Below are 16,091 nucleotides of genomic sequence, written 5' to 3' on the forward strand. Positions count from 1 at the left end.
ACACAAAATGAAATAATGCTGGCATCGAAAAATTAGGGGGTCACTAACATACCTTTAGACCTATTTGAATCTGAAAAATCCATATGAATGTTATAAAAAGAAAAATGGGATCACTACATTTAATGTGCTTAGAACTGTGCTCAGACACAGTGGATAGTATCAGCATAGGAAGCCAGCTGCAGCAGCTCCCTGGAGCAGGAGAGGACCTACTGGAACTTCCACCAGTGGCTTAAGTGTCCTAATTTACCAGAGTATATAGAGCAGGGAATCAGGCATAATGTGCAGCTCCACTACGCACACCCTTCCATACTTCTCCAACCTGAAAAAAATGCAAAAGGTAAACACAGGCCCAAATGGACTGCTTAACACTAAACCAAAGTGGCTGGGCTTGGGAGAGTCCACAAGCATGAGGGAAGAATCTTTCTCCATACCACACAGCAGCTGAACACACACTCCACGTAGTCTACTCCAACCCATCAATTTCCTCCATAGCCCTAGCACATCCCCTCCGTGGGGCAGCCAAAGAACTACTGAGTAGGTGATGCTCTGACTCAACCCTAATCATCCTTTGCATGCCGGTTGCATGTTAAGGTTGTCAACTTCGTAATATTTAAAAACTACTCCAGCAGGAGTGTCGAAACTGCCCCTTCCCCCTGAGGACCCGCCCCTGCCCTGCCCTTTTCCCCCAAGGACCCCTTGTAATGGGTCTCACTCGTCGCTGGGACGCCTCCCTTTACATGATTCAGCCCTCAAGGCACCACAGTCCTCCCCTTCTGGGGTATCAAAATCCAATTTGACAAAATGCCTACCTGCAGTCTTCTAATCCTCTTCTAAGCTATTCTATTCTAAGTAGTGGAACCCAACCTTGCCCATTACTTCAGGTTCCAGTCCAAGGACCCTATGCCCAGCAACCATGATCTGCTCAATCTCCAACTCTGCTATTGTTCCCCTAGGCTGTTTCCTATCTCTCTTTTCTATCTTCCAGCTCACTTCTGGGTTACCACTGGAGATTCCTCCATGCCCCGTGGCTACATCACCACTCGGCTTCTTGCCGGAGTCTGTACTCCACCACAGGACTCACTCTCCCAATGGAACTCCTCCTTGTACCTAGTCAACTCCCCTCCTCTCTAGCGAGTGACTGAAGAGCTCCTCCCTGCAGCCCTTCTGCTATCAACTTCCTCTCTTTATCAGTCTAATCCAGCTCCTCTGCAGGAGCAGAGTTTTGATAGTGGAAATCTCCACACTTAACCTAGCTTCTGCTCAGCAGTTTTTCTGATGAACAAACTATGTAATATTAGCAAATTGCATATACAAGAGGAAAAATCTGAACTCATTGGACACACGAACATTTGGACACCTCTGAAGTTCCTCTGCAGATGGAAGACCAGTGAATGGATGTTTGCAATTATCCACTTGAGACCCCCTCGAGACCCTGGGTAAATATGAATCTGGGATTTTTTGGGGTGTTTTACTACCTGTTGCAGACATGTTTAAGTGCTGGAGACTAAATAAAGTAATGCTTTAAGTGAAAGCACTCTTGTATTATGCTGTTTGTGCCATCCACCTATTGGTCAGACAGCCTTGTCTCCATTGATTTATTTCCTGCCACCGTCTCTCCAAGAGTAAAAGTAACCAAGATCTTTGGCTTCAGAAACCCTGGGTAACACCTCCTGCACTTGGGCTTCGTCAGCCATTAGGCCCTCTCAGTCCCTAGCTCTCCTCCAGATACAGCCTAGAAGGTCAATTGGCCTAATTACCTGTGCAAAGTCTGTGTGGGGTAAATACCCCATCACAACTCCCAATTATTCTGAACAGTATTTGCTTATGGCTCTTGTTTGTCAAAAATAAACCACTTGTTTCCAAACAAGTCCAGGCACTTAGGTTCCTCTTCTTTAGGTGTAATTCTGCATCCCTGGTGCCTAGATCTTTTGCGTGCAGCTGTCACAACCAATGACCCAGGATCTGGATGAGTGTATAGACATTGAAAATCTGACAAGGGCACCTGACAACATTTATCAGCTTTTTGGACATAGAGTAGAATTGTCCGCCATAGAAGTTGTGCAGACTGCAGCAAGCTGACTTTACTCTGTTAAGAGAATCATTCTACAATGCAATACACTTGAAAAGTGAGTAATATTCTGAGCTGTCAATCTTAACAATAATCACCCCCTGAAAAATGCATTGCTCCCATTTTGCTTAGCCTATTGATTTAGGAATGCTTTAAATTTCTATACTGTGCTGAAAATTCTTTTTCCCCAGGTTTATAAGACATTAATTTGTATTTTTTAAATTTTATTATTTTGTTTTTGTTTTAAATCAATAGGAAAATCTGAAAAGTAGAAGGCACATTACACCAGGAGGAAACTGAAATTTAAAAAAATTACTGTACATCTGTCATTTTTGAGCTAACTTTTGGAAGTGGACATTTTGCTAAAATAGGTGATGTCACCTGTAGCACTGAGTGAAGGAGTTCTGTCTAAGTGGTTGTATATCAATTGTCATGCTGTTTAATGTTGGTTAAACAAGCATCAAAAACATTTATTGTATATAAATAACGTGCTGTAGTCATAATGAACAGGTCGGATTATGATCAGGAGGTTGCCAGGCAACTCTCCAACACCACATTCTACAGGTCACTATCCTCTGATGCCACTAAGGAGTACCAAAAGAAACTACACCATCTGCTCAAGAAACTCCCTGCTATAGCACAGGAACAAATCTACACAGACACACCCCCAAAGCCCCAACCAGGGGTATTCTATCTGCCACCCAAGATCCAGCAGATTATCTGGCTATTTGGACTCTCTCCTCAGACCCTACGCTACCAGCACTCCTAGCTATCTTCAAGGTACGACTGCCTTCCTGAGGAAACTACAATGCATCGGTTATCTTCTTGAAAACACCATCCTGGCCACCATGGATGCAGAAGCTCTTTACACCAATATTCCACATGAGGATGGACTACAAGCTGTCAAGAACAGTATCCCTGATGAGGCCACGGCACACCTGGTGGCTAAGCTTTGTGACTTTGTCCTCACCTACAACGATTTCAGATTTGGGGATACCTTATACCTTCAAGTCAGTAGCACTGCTATGGGTAACCACATGGCCCCACAGTATGCCAACATTTTTATGGCTGACTTAGAACAATGCTTCCTGAGCCCTTGTCCCCTAGCGCCCCTAATCTACTTGCGCTACATTGATGACATCTTTATCATATGGACCCATGGGAAGGAGGCCCTTGAAGAATTCCACCTGGATTTCAACAATTTCCACCCCACCATGAACCTCAGCCTGGACCAGTCCACACAAGAGATTCACTTCCTGGACACTACAGTGCAAATAAGTGATAGTCACATAAACACCACCCTATACCAGAAACCTACTGACCGCTATACTTACCTACATGCCTCCAGCTTCCATCCAGAACAGATCACACGATCCACTGTTTACAGCCAAGCCCTAAGATACAACTGAATTTGCTCCAATCCCTCAGACAGAGACAAACACCTACAAGATCTTTATCAAGCATTCGTAAAATTACAATACCCACCTGGGGAAGTGAGGAAACAGATTGACAGAGTGAGACAGGTACCCAGAAATCACCGACCACAGAATAGGCCCAAAAAGGAAAATAACAGAACACCACTGGCCATCACGTACAGCCCCCAGTTAAAACCTCTCCAGCACATTATCGACGATCTGCACCCTATCGTAGAAAATGATCCCTCACTCTCAGTGTCACTCACTTACAGACAGCCCCCCAACCTGAAGCAAATACTCACCAGCAAGTACACACCACACCACAGAAACACTAACCCAGGAACCAATCCCTGTAGCAAACCTCATTGCCTACTCTGTCCCCATATCTACTCTAGCTACACCATCAGAGGACCCAACCACATGATCCACACCATCAAGGGCTCATTTACCTATATGTCTACTAATGTTATATATGCCATCATGTGCCAGCAATGCCCCTCTGCCATGTATATTGGCCAAACCGGACAGTCCCTACATAAAAGAATAAATGGACACAAATCGGACATCAGGAATGGTAATATACAAAAGCCAGTAGGAGTAACACTTCAATCTTCCTCAACATTCTATAACAGATTTAAAAGTAGCTACACTTGAACAAAAAACCTTCAGAAACAGACTTCAAAGAGAAATTGGAGAACTAAAATTCATTTGCAAATTGAACACCATTAATTTGGGCTTGAATAGGGACCGGGAATAGCTGGCTCATTATAAAAGCAGCTTTGCCTCTCTTGGAATTGACACCTCCTCATCAATTATTGGGAGTGGACTACATTTACCCTGACCCTGTTCGAACTGGCCCTGTCAACATTGGTTCTCCACTTGTGAGGTAACTCCCTTTTCTTCATGTGTCAGTATATAATGCCTGCATCTGTAAACTCATAACTTTGCTTGACACTAAACACCATGGACTGAATAGAGACACTGGATTTATGGCTAATTACACCAATCTCAATCTCCCCCTCACCCGCCCCTCCAATGACTTGGAGAGATGTTAACAGGCCACTTCGCCTTGCATGGTCCCTTGAAATGTGTGTTAACTACTTATGGTAAGCAATCTGTTCCCCCTTGTATTTAGCTGTGACCCTGGGTATGTCTACACTGCAATTAAAAACCTACGGCTGGCCCATGCCAGCTGACTCAAGCTTGCAGGGCAAGGGCTAAGGGGCTGTTTAACTGTGGTGTAGACATTTGAGATCAGGCTGGGACCTGGGCTCTAGGACACTGAAAGGTTTTTACACACACAAATTAAACATTTCTTCTGTCATACTGTTTAAATACTAATATATAGTACCATAGTAAATTAAACAATGAATTCACACTATTGTGGCTCTTCTAGGTAATGCTGACTGCTAATTTGGCTTCTGAACCGCTGAGGTCTAAGTATCACTCGTTTAGAAAATAAAAAACTTGTCTTGTTAAGTGTTCCTCTCACCTCTGCTGTTAGCTGGAAATCTCCATAGAACCATCTGTTAGCTAGCTTATAGAACAAAATCGATGGCCATCTCAGAGGACAGCGAGTTTTCAATTAAAAAAGAAAGTCCCAGGACTGTGCTAAGAAGGGAGAGGGAGAGAATCGGAAGCAGTTGCCTTATGTCAAATCATCAACAACAGAACTCAATACCCTCAACAGCAAAGTAACAAAAAGGGAAACTCTTAAGAGGAAAAAACAAAAGAGGGAAAAAGGATACTGTTTTTTAGTATACAAATAATACTCTATATTACATATATTAACTTACATTCATTTCAGAATTACACCAATCACCATAGTAACTAGTATTAAATTGATTCTATTCTCTACCAGAAAACAAAAAAAGCTGCTTGACTAGAAGAACCTGTTTTATTAAATTATGTATCTCTCAGATTCCTTTATTCTTCTCTTTCACAGAGGAATTTCCTATTAAAGTGGTATTGTTAGATGATTGCCATTTCCTGTTTCCACAACATACAACTCTGACAGGAGACACAGAAGGACAAATTTACTCAGGCATAAGTGGACAAAGCTACAGTAAAATCAATGAAGTGATGAATTTGACCTAGAGTCTCAAGTAATATTTTGTCCTGTCTTTAGCTGTTATTTAGAGGGGTTAACCCACATGCTTTTGCAGGATATTTTTTTAATCTTTGAAGGGATATTTGAGCTCTTATCACTATTTAAGATCAGGACACAGAAGAATGCAATCAATACATTTCTACTTCAGTTTATATACAGATTCCTGTATTATTTAAATAGCCTTTTAAAAACTGTGCTATATTGATCATTTGTATTTTGATATCTAAGTCACTTCTCTATAAATACAACAGTGCTTGTCTCTATGGAACTAATATGACAGCACACAAATGAATTGCTTGGATATTTAATGGCTTTTAAATGGTTAATAATGTATTTCTTTACATAAGAACCATGTCTGTTCTGTTATATTCACCCTTACTATAATTACACAAAGCGACATTAAAGAAATACTGAAGTTGCGAAGTCTTGCATTCAAAAATGTGGATATACCAGTATTAAGGCTTCCTGTCCATCCCCAGGCTTGTTCCAGTCCTGCACCTCAGCTTTTTCTCCCGGCTCCCTACCTCTAGGCCCAGTTCCTCACATCTCTGGATTCCTGTCAAACTGACTTCCTCCTCCTCCTCCTGCTTGCCTAACTTGCCTGTGCTGCAGGAGCACGGAGTGCACGAGTCTCCCTGTTCCCAGTTCTTGTGCCCAGCAACATAGTAGCTTCTGACAGCTCACAGACGCAATAGCAAGGAACGTATTGCTCCCAGCCCTTTTAGCCTTGGAATGGAACACACCCACAGAATTCTAATCTTCAGAGGAATTAGCCACCAAACTCTACTGAGTCTCTACTGAGCATATGTGAACTGAGATTTTCAGAGGCTCATAACTCAGCCAATATGAGGCTGATTGTCGAGGGATGGCGAAAGGCACATCCCTGACACCACAGCGACCCGACTGCCAAATTTCAAGTTCTGGCTCCAAGCATGGAGGCACTAGAGCTACTCAAGGAAATGTTTGTTAAATATTGTAACATGGGCAAACCACACTATTGGCACAGTTAAACAACTAAAAACAAGGTCTTATAATGGAAAGTGTGGGGCAACATTAACTGTAGGCATCAGTCCATGTGCTGCTTGTAATGTCTTCTCTTAGCAACAGCAACATTATACTTCTGAAATATGCACACATTAACCTGTAAAATGTTTTAAAACATTAGATATGGATCTGTTTTAAGTGTAACATAATAAGCCATACTCAGTGATATTTTAGGGCAGAGGTTTGTTTCATGTGTAGAGGAAGGATGGTCCAGCAGAGTTAGATTGTTAACTTGGGATCTGCAAGACCTGGATTCAGTTCTCTCACAGATTTCCTATGTGACCATTGGCAAGCCACTTAGCCTCAGTTCCACATCTGTAAATTATTGCTTCCCTACCCCACAAAGTAAAAATTATGAGACGCTCAGATACTATGGTAATGGAAGACATAAGTACTTCAGAGAGATTATTTCCCTGTTTTGGTTTTGTAATGCTTAGATAAGCCATGCCAGCTCAGTGTGGCACTCCTTTAGTGGTGGTTGGCCAACTAGAGACTGAAGAGCCTGCTACAGCCTTGGCTGAGAGCTGGGTCTTTTAGCTCAGGTTGCATAGCGTCGTGTATTAATATCTCTCTCTCCTGACTTATTAAGAGCACATTACATTATTAAAACAAATGAAATATTTAATAAATGTTAATGTATTGTTCATCATTTATATTGTTTGTTTTATGTTTTTCAATCCAGTCACCTTGAACAACAAAAGCAAAACAGTCAATTTCTTCTAATAGCATAGTTTTCATCCATTAATAAAATGCTGCAGCACTTAGGAGGCAGAAACTATATGCTTAAAAACAAACCAAAAATAAATTTTTCACAATTTTAAAACAAAATATCATTAAGACATTTTAATTCTGTAAAATACATATTTTAAACAAAACTTAAATGTTAGCTCTAAAATACCTGACAGTACATATTTCATTTTAAAGCACCACTGTGCATTGCTGATTCAGTAAAACGACTCTGTGATATTCAACTGTCATGGCCACCCTCTTGGCTGACACTTTGCAGACTGAACCTGAGACTTTCAGAGCTAAAGGTATGAACTGCCATAGCTCTATCTAAAGAGCAAAGGTTCTGTAGCTGGGAGTTGTAATAATGTATATCCTCTGAGGACTGGACCTGTAACATACACTCACCAGTTGTATCTGAAGAAGTAGGTTTTTTACCCACGAAAGTTTATGCCCAAATAAATCTGTTAGTCTTTAAGGTGCCACCGGACTCCTTGTTGTTTTTGTGGATATAGACTAACATAGCTAACCCCGATACTACTCACCAGTTGGTTACATACATTCTCTGCTCAAAGAACGCTAGTCCCAAGTGCCTGAAGCCCAGAATGGCTCAAATCCTATTTGGCTTTGATAGGGATAGAAACTTCATGCCATAGAATTTTTGTAACAAAATTTACTCAGTTTATATTAACATTCAACATACGATTTATTCCGTTTAGAAGTCACTATTAAGGTTGACAAAACGAATACGACATTCTGACTCAAAGTTATACAAGTCAATCAAACTACAACTGTAACTAGAGTTCCTTTCATATAATGTATTTTGAGACTGTTGGGCAAATAAGGGCTAGTGCACATGCCCCAGAGCACCATATGCTCATTCATGCAACACTCACCACTAAACTATTAAAGTGGTGCATAGGGATTTAGCTGTGCAACTTCCATTATTGCCAATTGATGGACAAACCCTATGTACTGCTTTGAACAATTCTGAGATCAGCCTATTAACTCACTCTACTACTTTCTAAAAGCCAAAGCAGAGCAGTGAGTTAGCCTCAGAGGAGGGGGACTTGTGTTGTGATGCCCTTTCTATATTTTTTATTTATATATATATATATATATATATATATATATATATATATATATATAAATTATGGATAAATATGGGATCTAAAACTGGAGGAAGAGATAGGTTAGTCCCCAATAAATGCTAGTCTTTGAGAGTTGTTCTGTGCACTCACTCTTGCGGACAGAGGTGTGTCTATGTGGAGGAAAGGAGGGGTCACACATCCTTGAAGCACTGAATATTCAGTGTCTGAAGCTATATAAGGAAGTTCAACTCCACAACTACCTCAGTATCTTCTGACTATACAGAGAATTTTGAGGTAGAGGGGAAGTGGGCAGGAAGTGCTAATGCATGAAGGCAACTCTCAAACAACAAGTTACTGGTGAGTAACCTCTATTTCTATTTCAAGGGCCTCTGACCATTTCCACTGAGGGAGCCCAATGAGTGTGGTACTGCCCAGGTGGACGGTAGGCCAGGAGTTCTCACTGAAACATGGACAGTAGCACCACACTGGAGCACAATGCCAAATCCAAATAATGATGCCTGGTAGAGGTATGTACTGAACACCAAGTGGTTGCACTACAAATTTCTGCTGTGGGTATCTGCCTAAGATTTACCACAAAAATTGCAATGGCCCTGGTGGAATGGATTATTAGCCCTCAGGGAACTGTATCCTAGCTAGACTGTAGGAAAGCATAAAGCATACTCTGATCTATGTAGGGTGTTTTTGCAATGGGCTCTCCCTTGCATCTTCCTCCTGCATCTTTCCCCATAAACTACAAATAGCCTGTTCCTATTTCAAAAGGGTTTAGTCTTATGTAAATAAAAGCATAGGGTTTTTTTTAATCAAGGGTACACAGATGTATTTCTCCAGGATAAACATGGGGTCTAGGGAAACAAACAGGAAGGGATACATACTGACTGACTCACAGGCTTTCCGCTTCAAGCTGAGATGAGGTTGAAGGACCACTTTTTGTCTTTACAGACAACAATGTAACAAGGGTTGGCCATAAGATCTTGCAGCTCTTCTAGCTGAAGCAATGGCTATTGAGAATGTAGTTTTGTATGACAGGTGTTCTACTGAGGAATCTTTTGTGGGGGTTGAAAGAAGGTCCCATCATTTTAGTGAGGACTACGTTCAAGTCCAAGGAAGAAGCACGCTGTCTTACAGAAGGGAATGAGGGAACGTAATATTAAGTCCTTTCAGAAATCTGGAGACTGTGGGATGTGAGAACACAATCATTCCCTGTAATTGCTGATGATAAGTTGAGATGGCAGTGAAGTAACCTGCAGGGATGCTGGACACAGGCCTTGGGATTTCAGCTACCGCAAACGGTCCAATATGTCAGACATCTCTGCCACCAAATGAGTAAGATGTGTTGGTGAGGAACAGTGACAAACACCACAGACACAGAAGGTACAGAAAGTTAAGGAGACAGCCCGAAGAAGAACTGGAGTGTGGCCCTGAGAAAAAGTCTAGAGGGAGGGCTTTTTGGACTCAGTGTTTAGTGAAAGAAGCTTGGAACTGTGCACAAAAGAAACTATTTCCTGTTTGATTCCTACTGTATTCAAGGAAACAGGACTTTGTACATTCTTTGTAAATGACTACATCAAAGAAATACCTGGCTTCATAATCAATTTCTCGTCTAACTGAAACAACCTGAAGGATCCAGAAAATTGGCTAACCACTCAGGTCAAAAAGGCAATACCACTCTTGACTTTTAGCTATGATGAAAACCGACCATGTATTCCTAATCTTTATTGTCTGTCTCTCAGCCTGAGTTTCTGCAGTAAGCCAGACAAACAAAACCAGGAGTACTGTTGAAGCATTATAGCTATCAGCACATTTTTTGCACAGGAACATGAACAACAATACAGACATGGTCCTCTGGCACCAGCTTCTTTGATGCTTTTCTCTGCTCATAAGGCAAGACCTCAGATAGATTCAAGGCATTACCTATGGAGTGTTAGTATCTTCCCATTAGTGGACGACACACTGAGCCCATATATGCAGGGAGCCCAAAGAATATGCCTTACAGCACAGAAAATCCACTCTCCTGACCGCTCTCTATCAGTGGAAGTGGAATGTGTTGTTTTCACATGTTCTCCTGTCCAAACCTACTGAAGCTGCCAGGGAATTCGGGGTTGGATACTGCTCAAAGTAACCGTAACACTCAAAAGGAACAAGGTTCATCTTTACCTGCCCTAAGAAATAAAGAACTGCTATGAAGATGATGGTGTGAGCCAGATGCCTTTGGCAAGAGCTCTAAAAAGTCACTGGCTGATGGGAACGGCTAACTAATATCAACCTATGAATATGTGATATGCTATACTATTAATACTAAACATGAAAACAAAAATTATAACTATATAGAGCTAACAAAACCTACTAGAGTTAGGAAATCAATAAACACAGCACTGCTTTCTCTGATAGTGATGAGAGAACTCAGGTTGCTGGGGGAGCACATCCCAAAATGGACATGTATTTGAAGAAGGTTCCACGAGTTCATTGACAGAGAGTACTATCCCACCAAAGGAAATGCACACAGGTCACTGAAGCAGAACGACAGCTTAGAATAAAGAAGTGGTATAGAAAATATCTTAATGTAGCACGTTAAGTACCTTGAATCTTTGCATCAAGAAGGTGTAAATTCTATTACCATATCTTTTTGATAATTACTAGATCGGTAGTTATTAGCAATTCTGATATCATTGGTGATAAATACATGATATACAGGTTGAACCTCTAGTCCAGCAGTCTCTGGTCCAGCATGATTTTATTTTATGTCTTTCATGCTTTATCTACTTACTTGCTTGTGCCAATACAGTAAAATTGTGTAACACTAACACTTTGTTATGAAGAGAGCTGGTAAGTCTTGGCTAGGCAGCATTGCAAGCATTGTTCCGTTTATTCGCCTCAGCGTGGTTTGGCAAATTCTCTGGTTCAGCACCAGTCAGGTCCCCAGGGTGCCAGACTAGAGAGGTTCAACCTGTATTAGATATCAGTTTGAAACCTGCTAGTCTATGTGATCTCATGCTCCAATTACTGTGACCTTCGTCCAAGCTCACACAGCTCCCTTCTTCTCCCACCGAGATTCTCTTAACCTAGGTGGTAAGTACTTCAAGACAGAAACACTCGTGTGCTCCATATTTTACAGCTTCGAGCACAATCAGGCGCCAATCTTGACTGTGGCCTATGGACTCTATACTAATAAATAATTATATTTAACACTACAATATGACTGAGGTGTCTGACTGCATGAAAAATAATTAACTACCTTTTCTTAAGTACACTCTACTTTTAGTATACGGCTCCCTGTTTATCTATGCACACATTTATATTAATAACACACTCACCGTTGGATCATTTACTGGAGTAAAATTTTAGTATCACTGAAATCCATGTAAAGACTGGCTTCCAGTGAAATAAGCTGATCACAATTTCTTCCTCTGTCTGAGCTGGAAGGTTTATTTTCCCCTCCCCTGAGCAAATGTGGATCACAGAGTCTTCATTGTGAAAATCTGCTGGATACTGATACAGCAACTCCAATGACCAAGTGAAGGACTCTTAATTGGTTAAATGTAGTCACCAGTTTTATCTAGCATGTTTCCCAGGTAAACTATATTCACAATATAATCTTGCAGAAAAACATGCTGTCCTATAACCTTTGACGTGTACTACTTGGAAGCCATAAGAAGAACTAACTTCTGCAGACAAGATGGTTATGGACAGTAATGTCTGTATATTATGGCAAGTGGCATGCTATAAATAGCTAAAATATACAGATTAGATAATTTAGAAGATGTAAAATAAGGGATTTTTTTGGAAGTACAGTAAAGAGAAAAAGTGCAGTATAATTCATTTTCTCCACTGACTACATAATACTTTTTTTAAAATAGTATCACTTTATAACACCCATAGGACTCAGTTCCTAAAACTGGGGTTATAATAAAGTAATAAAGATAAACAGCACATTTTCTTCAGTTTTCACAAAAATAGAGGAAGACTATTATAATTCCATAACAGTTTCTATTTATCCTTTAGCATTTCTGTTTTCTGAAAGGAAAACAACTGCAAATTACCATCGGGACAAGATGCTAATTTCCTGAAACTTAAAACTGAGAGGAGAACGAAACAGGAATAAATCTGACCTGGTTAGAAATATGGTATCATTTATTTTTAATATTCCTTTCAAAAAAGCAAAATAACTCAAAATATTTTTAAACTAAGAAACACATGAATTGAAAGAGAGATTGGGTATGACCTTTCTGAGTAAAGGAGAATCTGAGTCATGCTGTAGAAAAAACTACTTAGCATAATTTGTATTTTATTTCAGCAAGCGGTGGACCAGTCAGAGTTGCACTACTTGAAATGTTAAAGACCTATTCAACAATGAGCTATCCAACTATATTTCCAGTATAAAAACTAGAATGCTAACTGCACTTTCCAAAGCTAAAGGCCTATGTACTCCTTTTGTTCAATATTTAATTACGTGGATGAAATATCTGAAGAACTGTCCCCCTTAAAATGTTTCTGAAACTCTAAAAATCTAATTACTATAGTTTCTGACCTAAAGATATGTAATATAGCTCCTAGCACCACAGATATTTTGGACTTTGAATCAAATTGCACATAAAACAGGACAAGGCTACTGTTAATTCTCCAGCCATCTCCTTTTATAGGATACTATAAAAGCTATGGAGGCTGCATAATGTTATTAATACTTATGAAGTTATTCTTTAAAAAGAGAAACTAACTTTGCCTTTTTCTAAGGAATGTAGATGTACAGGGTGACCAGATTAAGGAGATAAATCATTTAGAGATCACTTCACAGCAAATAAGGAAATGGAAAAAATACAAAATTAATTATCCTTTAGGCATAAATTAAAATAAATTCAGACTACAATCAATTGTACTCACAGTTGACATTGGTCTCCTTTGATTCCTTTCGTCGCGCAAAAACATTTTCCTGTTTGCATGTGACAAATATTTGCATGTCCACTGCATGTGCAAGCTATAAAGTCAAAAAGGAAAGAGATTTAACTGTCTATATTATACTTATGACTAAATGTACTTTTATGGATATTAATATTATATCCTAAATGCATTACAGAGAAGGTGTGGTTAATGTATTAGTATTTCCATCATGAACCCCTTTAATATCAATAATATGATCATTTAATTTATATTCTGCAGCGTTGGGAATTCAATAGTCTGAATGTGCCTTTAGGGAGATTTTATCTAAAGATTACTGACATAAATAATAAAGGTTTCAGAGGAGTCAGTAGAGTCTATCATTTTAATGTGACTTGGTATACAGTATGGCAAATACGTTACTAAACATTAACAAAAATAATCTTTAGGTATACGAGGTAAAATCCTGAACTATTGAAGACAATGGCAAAACTCCCATTGACTTGAATGGGACCAGAATTTTGTCCAGTTTCTAATAAAAGACACATGCAACGTATCCATACCAGTTAATGTTGTAAGTCAGTTACATTTGACAAAAATTTAGTAAATTTAAGGCTTTTAAGGCCCACTTGAACAGGGCTAATTTGATACAATACTATTTCTATGGTTCAAAATAAGAACATTCTAGAGGCAAAACTACAAAGAGCTCTTCTGCCTTTAAATGCCCCTGCAGGTTAAGTAAGGTGGTACAGAGGATGTAAGAATTTCATTAAGAGGTGTGTGGTACGTCAATGTAAGGTCTCAATAGGATGTCAAAGAGCACACCCTTAAGAAGACTGAATCCTACCTACCCACCCTCTCTTTCAGATTGTGATTAAAGATACTGAAATATCTGCAGGTAATGGAGTTGCCTCTTGGTAACCTGGTACAGAGTGTGTTGCAACAATCTAATCACAAAGTCCTACAGGTAATGCATTAGGGTGTTCTAGACGAGACAACCATCTAGTGATATTCATAATATGCTTAAAACTCTCCTTGAACACACCTCAGTAATTCTGAACCTATCTAGAGATCAGATCCTGCTGTCACAGAAGTTTTAATTACAACCAAAATAAAAGATTTTATGCATCGTCGTCTTCTTCATGAGCATGGATATACTACTAACTGGTGACCTACATGTAATAAAAGTTTATTTGCCACTTTACAATCCTATTATAGAAGTGCTATTTTTCTTGTTGGCGGAGGGAGCGAGTTTTAATGGTCTTATTCTGTAGATAAGGAACAACATAGAAAGCTCATTCCTGTGACAGTGCCCTATAACACAGAACCCAGACACCATATGTCCCCCTTAAACAAACACACAAAATAAAAGTATTAGACAACTGAATCTCAAATTATGACACATAAAATGTATTTTACATAATATAGAATTCATACAAGAGAAATGTTCATGTGTTTGAAGGACAGCACATCTGATATTTCAAAGAAGTCTTTGCCAATGTTTTACCCCATTTATCTCCAGTTAGCAGACCATCTGAAAGAAAGCAAGAGGAAGCAAAAAGAGCTGAATTCAGCTTGGGATAGGATGGGGTGAAGGTGGCTGAAATAGCTGAGCTCCATTTGAAAAGTGTGTAAGAGGAGAGCCCAAAATAGCTTGACATTGGTGAAGGTGTGACCATAGTAGATGAGGTTTAATAAAAATGGAGCAAGTGGGGATGGAAAGAGAATGACAGTTCAGGAGTGGGAAGAGAACATCTTAGTGTTTGGTACAAAGAACATAACATACCATTACAGTAATAAATACAGTTAAAATTAAGATGCCTTCGAAGAATCAATTTTGGGGATCTGTCTGTACAGCTTATAAATTCCATGTGAGATTATGAAGTTGTTACTATGAAAATTGGTGTATAATGAATGTGCCTGTTTGTGTATCCATTGTAATATGGTGGGTTGTGTCATACCTCTACCACACCATGAACAAGTGTGGACTGTTAGAACTCAATGACAGCTTATTCAGAGTTAAGCACTTTGCAGTGGCTGTGCTAAGGAGGTTGGCTGAAGCTGGTTATACCCAACCTCATCAACAGCGGACCATTGTCTGGAGAGTGGAAAATCCCAAATACAGAACAAAGATACCAAGGTGTTGATACTAGCTTTTAAAAACCACAGAGGCTGGGTGGGTCAGGGGAACACTCACAGAGATACACAGAACATTTGGGCAGGAAAGGGGAATGGAACGAACAGCCAAAGTCACAGAAGGTGAGCTGAGGAGAAAAAGACTCCATGTTTCCAAATCCAAGCTATGCACTCCAATACAAGATCTCTGTATGGCCCCAGAGGGCTCTGACCCAAGCCCAAAGATGTCTGGAGTGGTGAGGAAACTAAAGCATGAAAATGCATGTAGAAATTATTATTTTTGTAAAAGTCTTTGTACTTGTGGTGTTATTATAGAAAGAGCTGTAGAACCTGTGCAAAGTATATGTCCCTTACATGCATTATACCTACCACATGGGCATTGAAGAGGTAATCCCAAAGCTCACACCTTCAGTGGGATTCTGGGAAAGGTTGTGTTTAAACTACAAAGGAGTCTGAGGAGTGAGCACTAGTTCTAGGTGCTGGGCAGGAGACTATGTGGTCTAAGCTCCAAGTGGGGTGCCACAGCGAGTCTGAACCCTGAGAATGTGTCTAGGGACCCCAAGACTGAGACAGTCCTGGATTCTCTTCAGACTCCAGAGGCCAGATCATCC

The 16,091-nt window shown here is 40.0% G+C and overlaps 1 protein-coding gene across 4 annotated transcripts in view; it reads right to left on the reverse strand.

Moving 5' to 3' along the window:
- Positions 1-16,091, reverse strand: part of ATRNL1 (attractin like 1) — a 1,055,790-nt gene that overhangs the window by 638,157 nt on the left and 401,542 nt on the right. For all 4 annotated transcript variants that reach the window (XM_048857032.2, XM_048857033.2, XM_048857034.2 and 1 more), the window contains exon 21: positions 13,351-13,444. In XM_048857032.2, the coding sequence (XP_048712989.2) occupies positions 13,351-13,444 (94 nt within the window). The remainder of the gene's footprint in view (positions 1-13,350; positions 13,445-16,091) is intronic.

The sequence above is a fragment of the Caretta caretta genome, chromosome 7 (genome assembly GCF_965140235.1).
Source record: "Caretta caretta isolate rCarCar2 chromosome 7, rCarCar1.hap1, whole genome shotgun sequence".
NCBI lineage: Eukaryota > Metazoa > Chordata > Testudines > Cheloniidae > Caretta > Caretta caretta.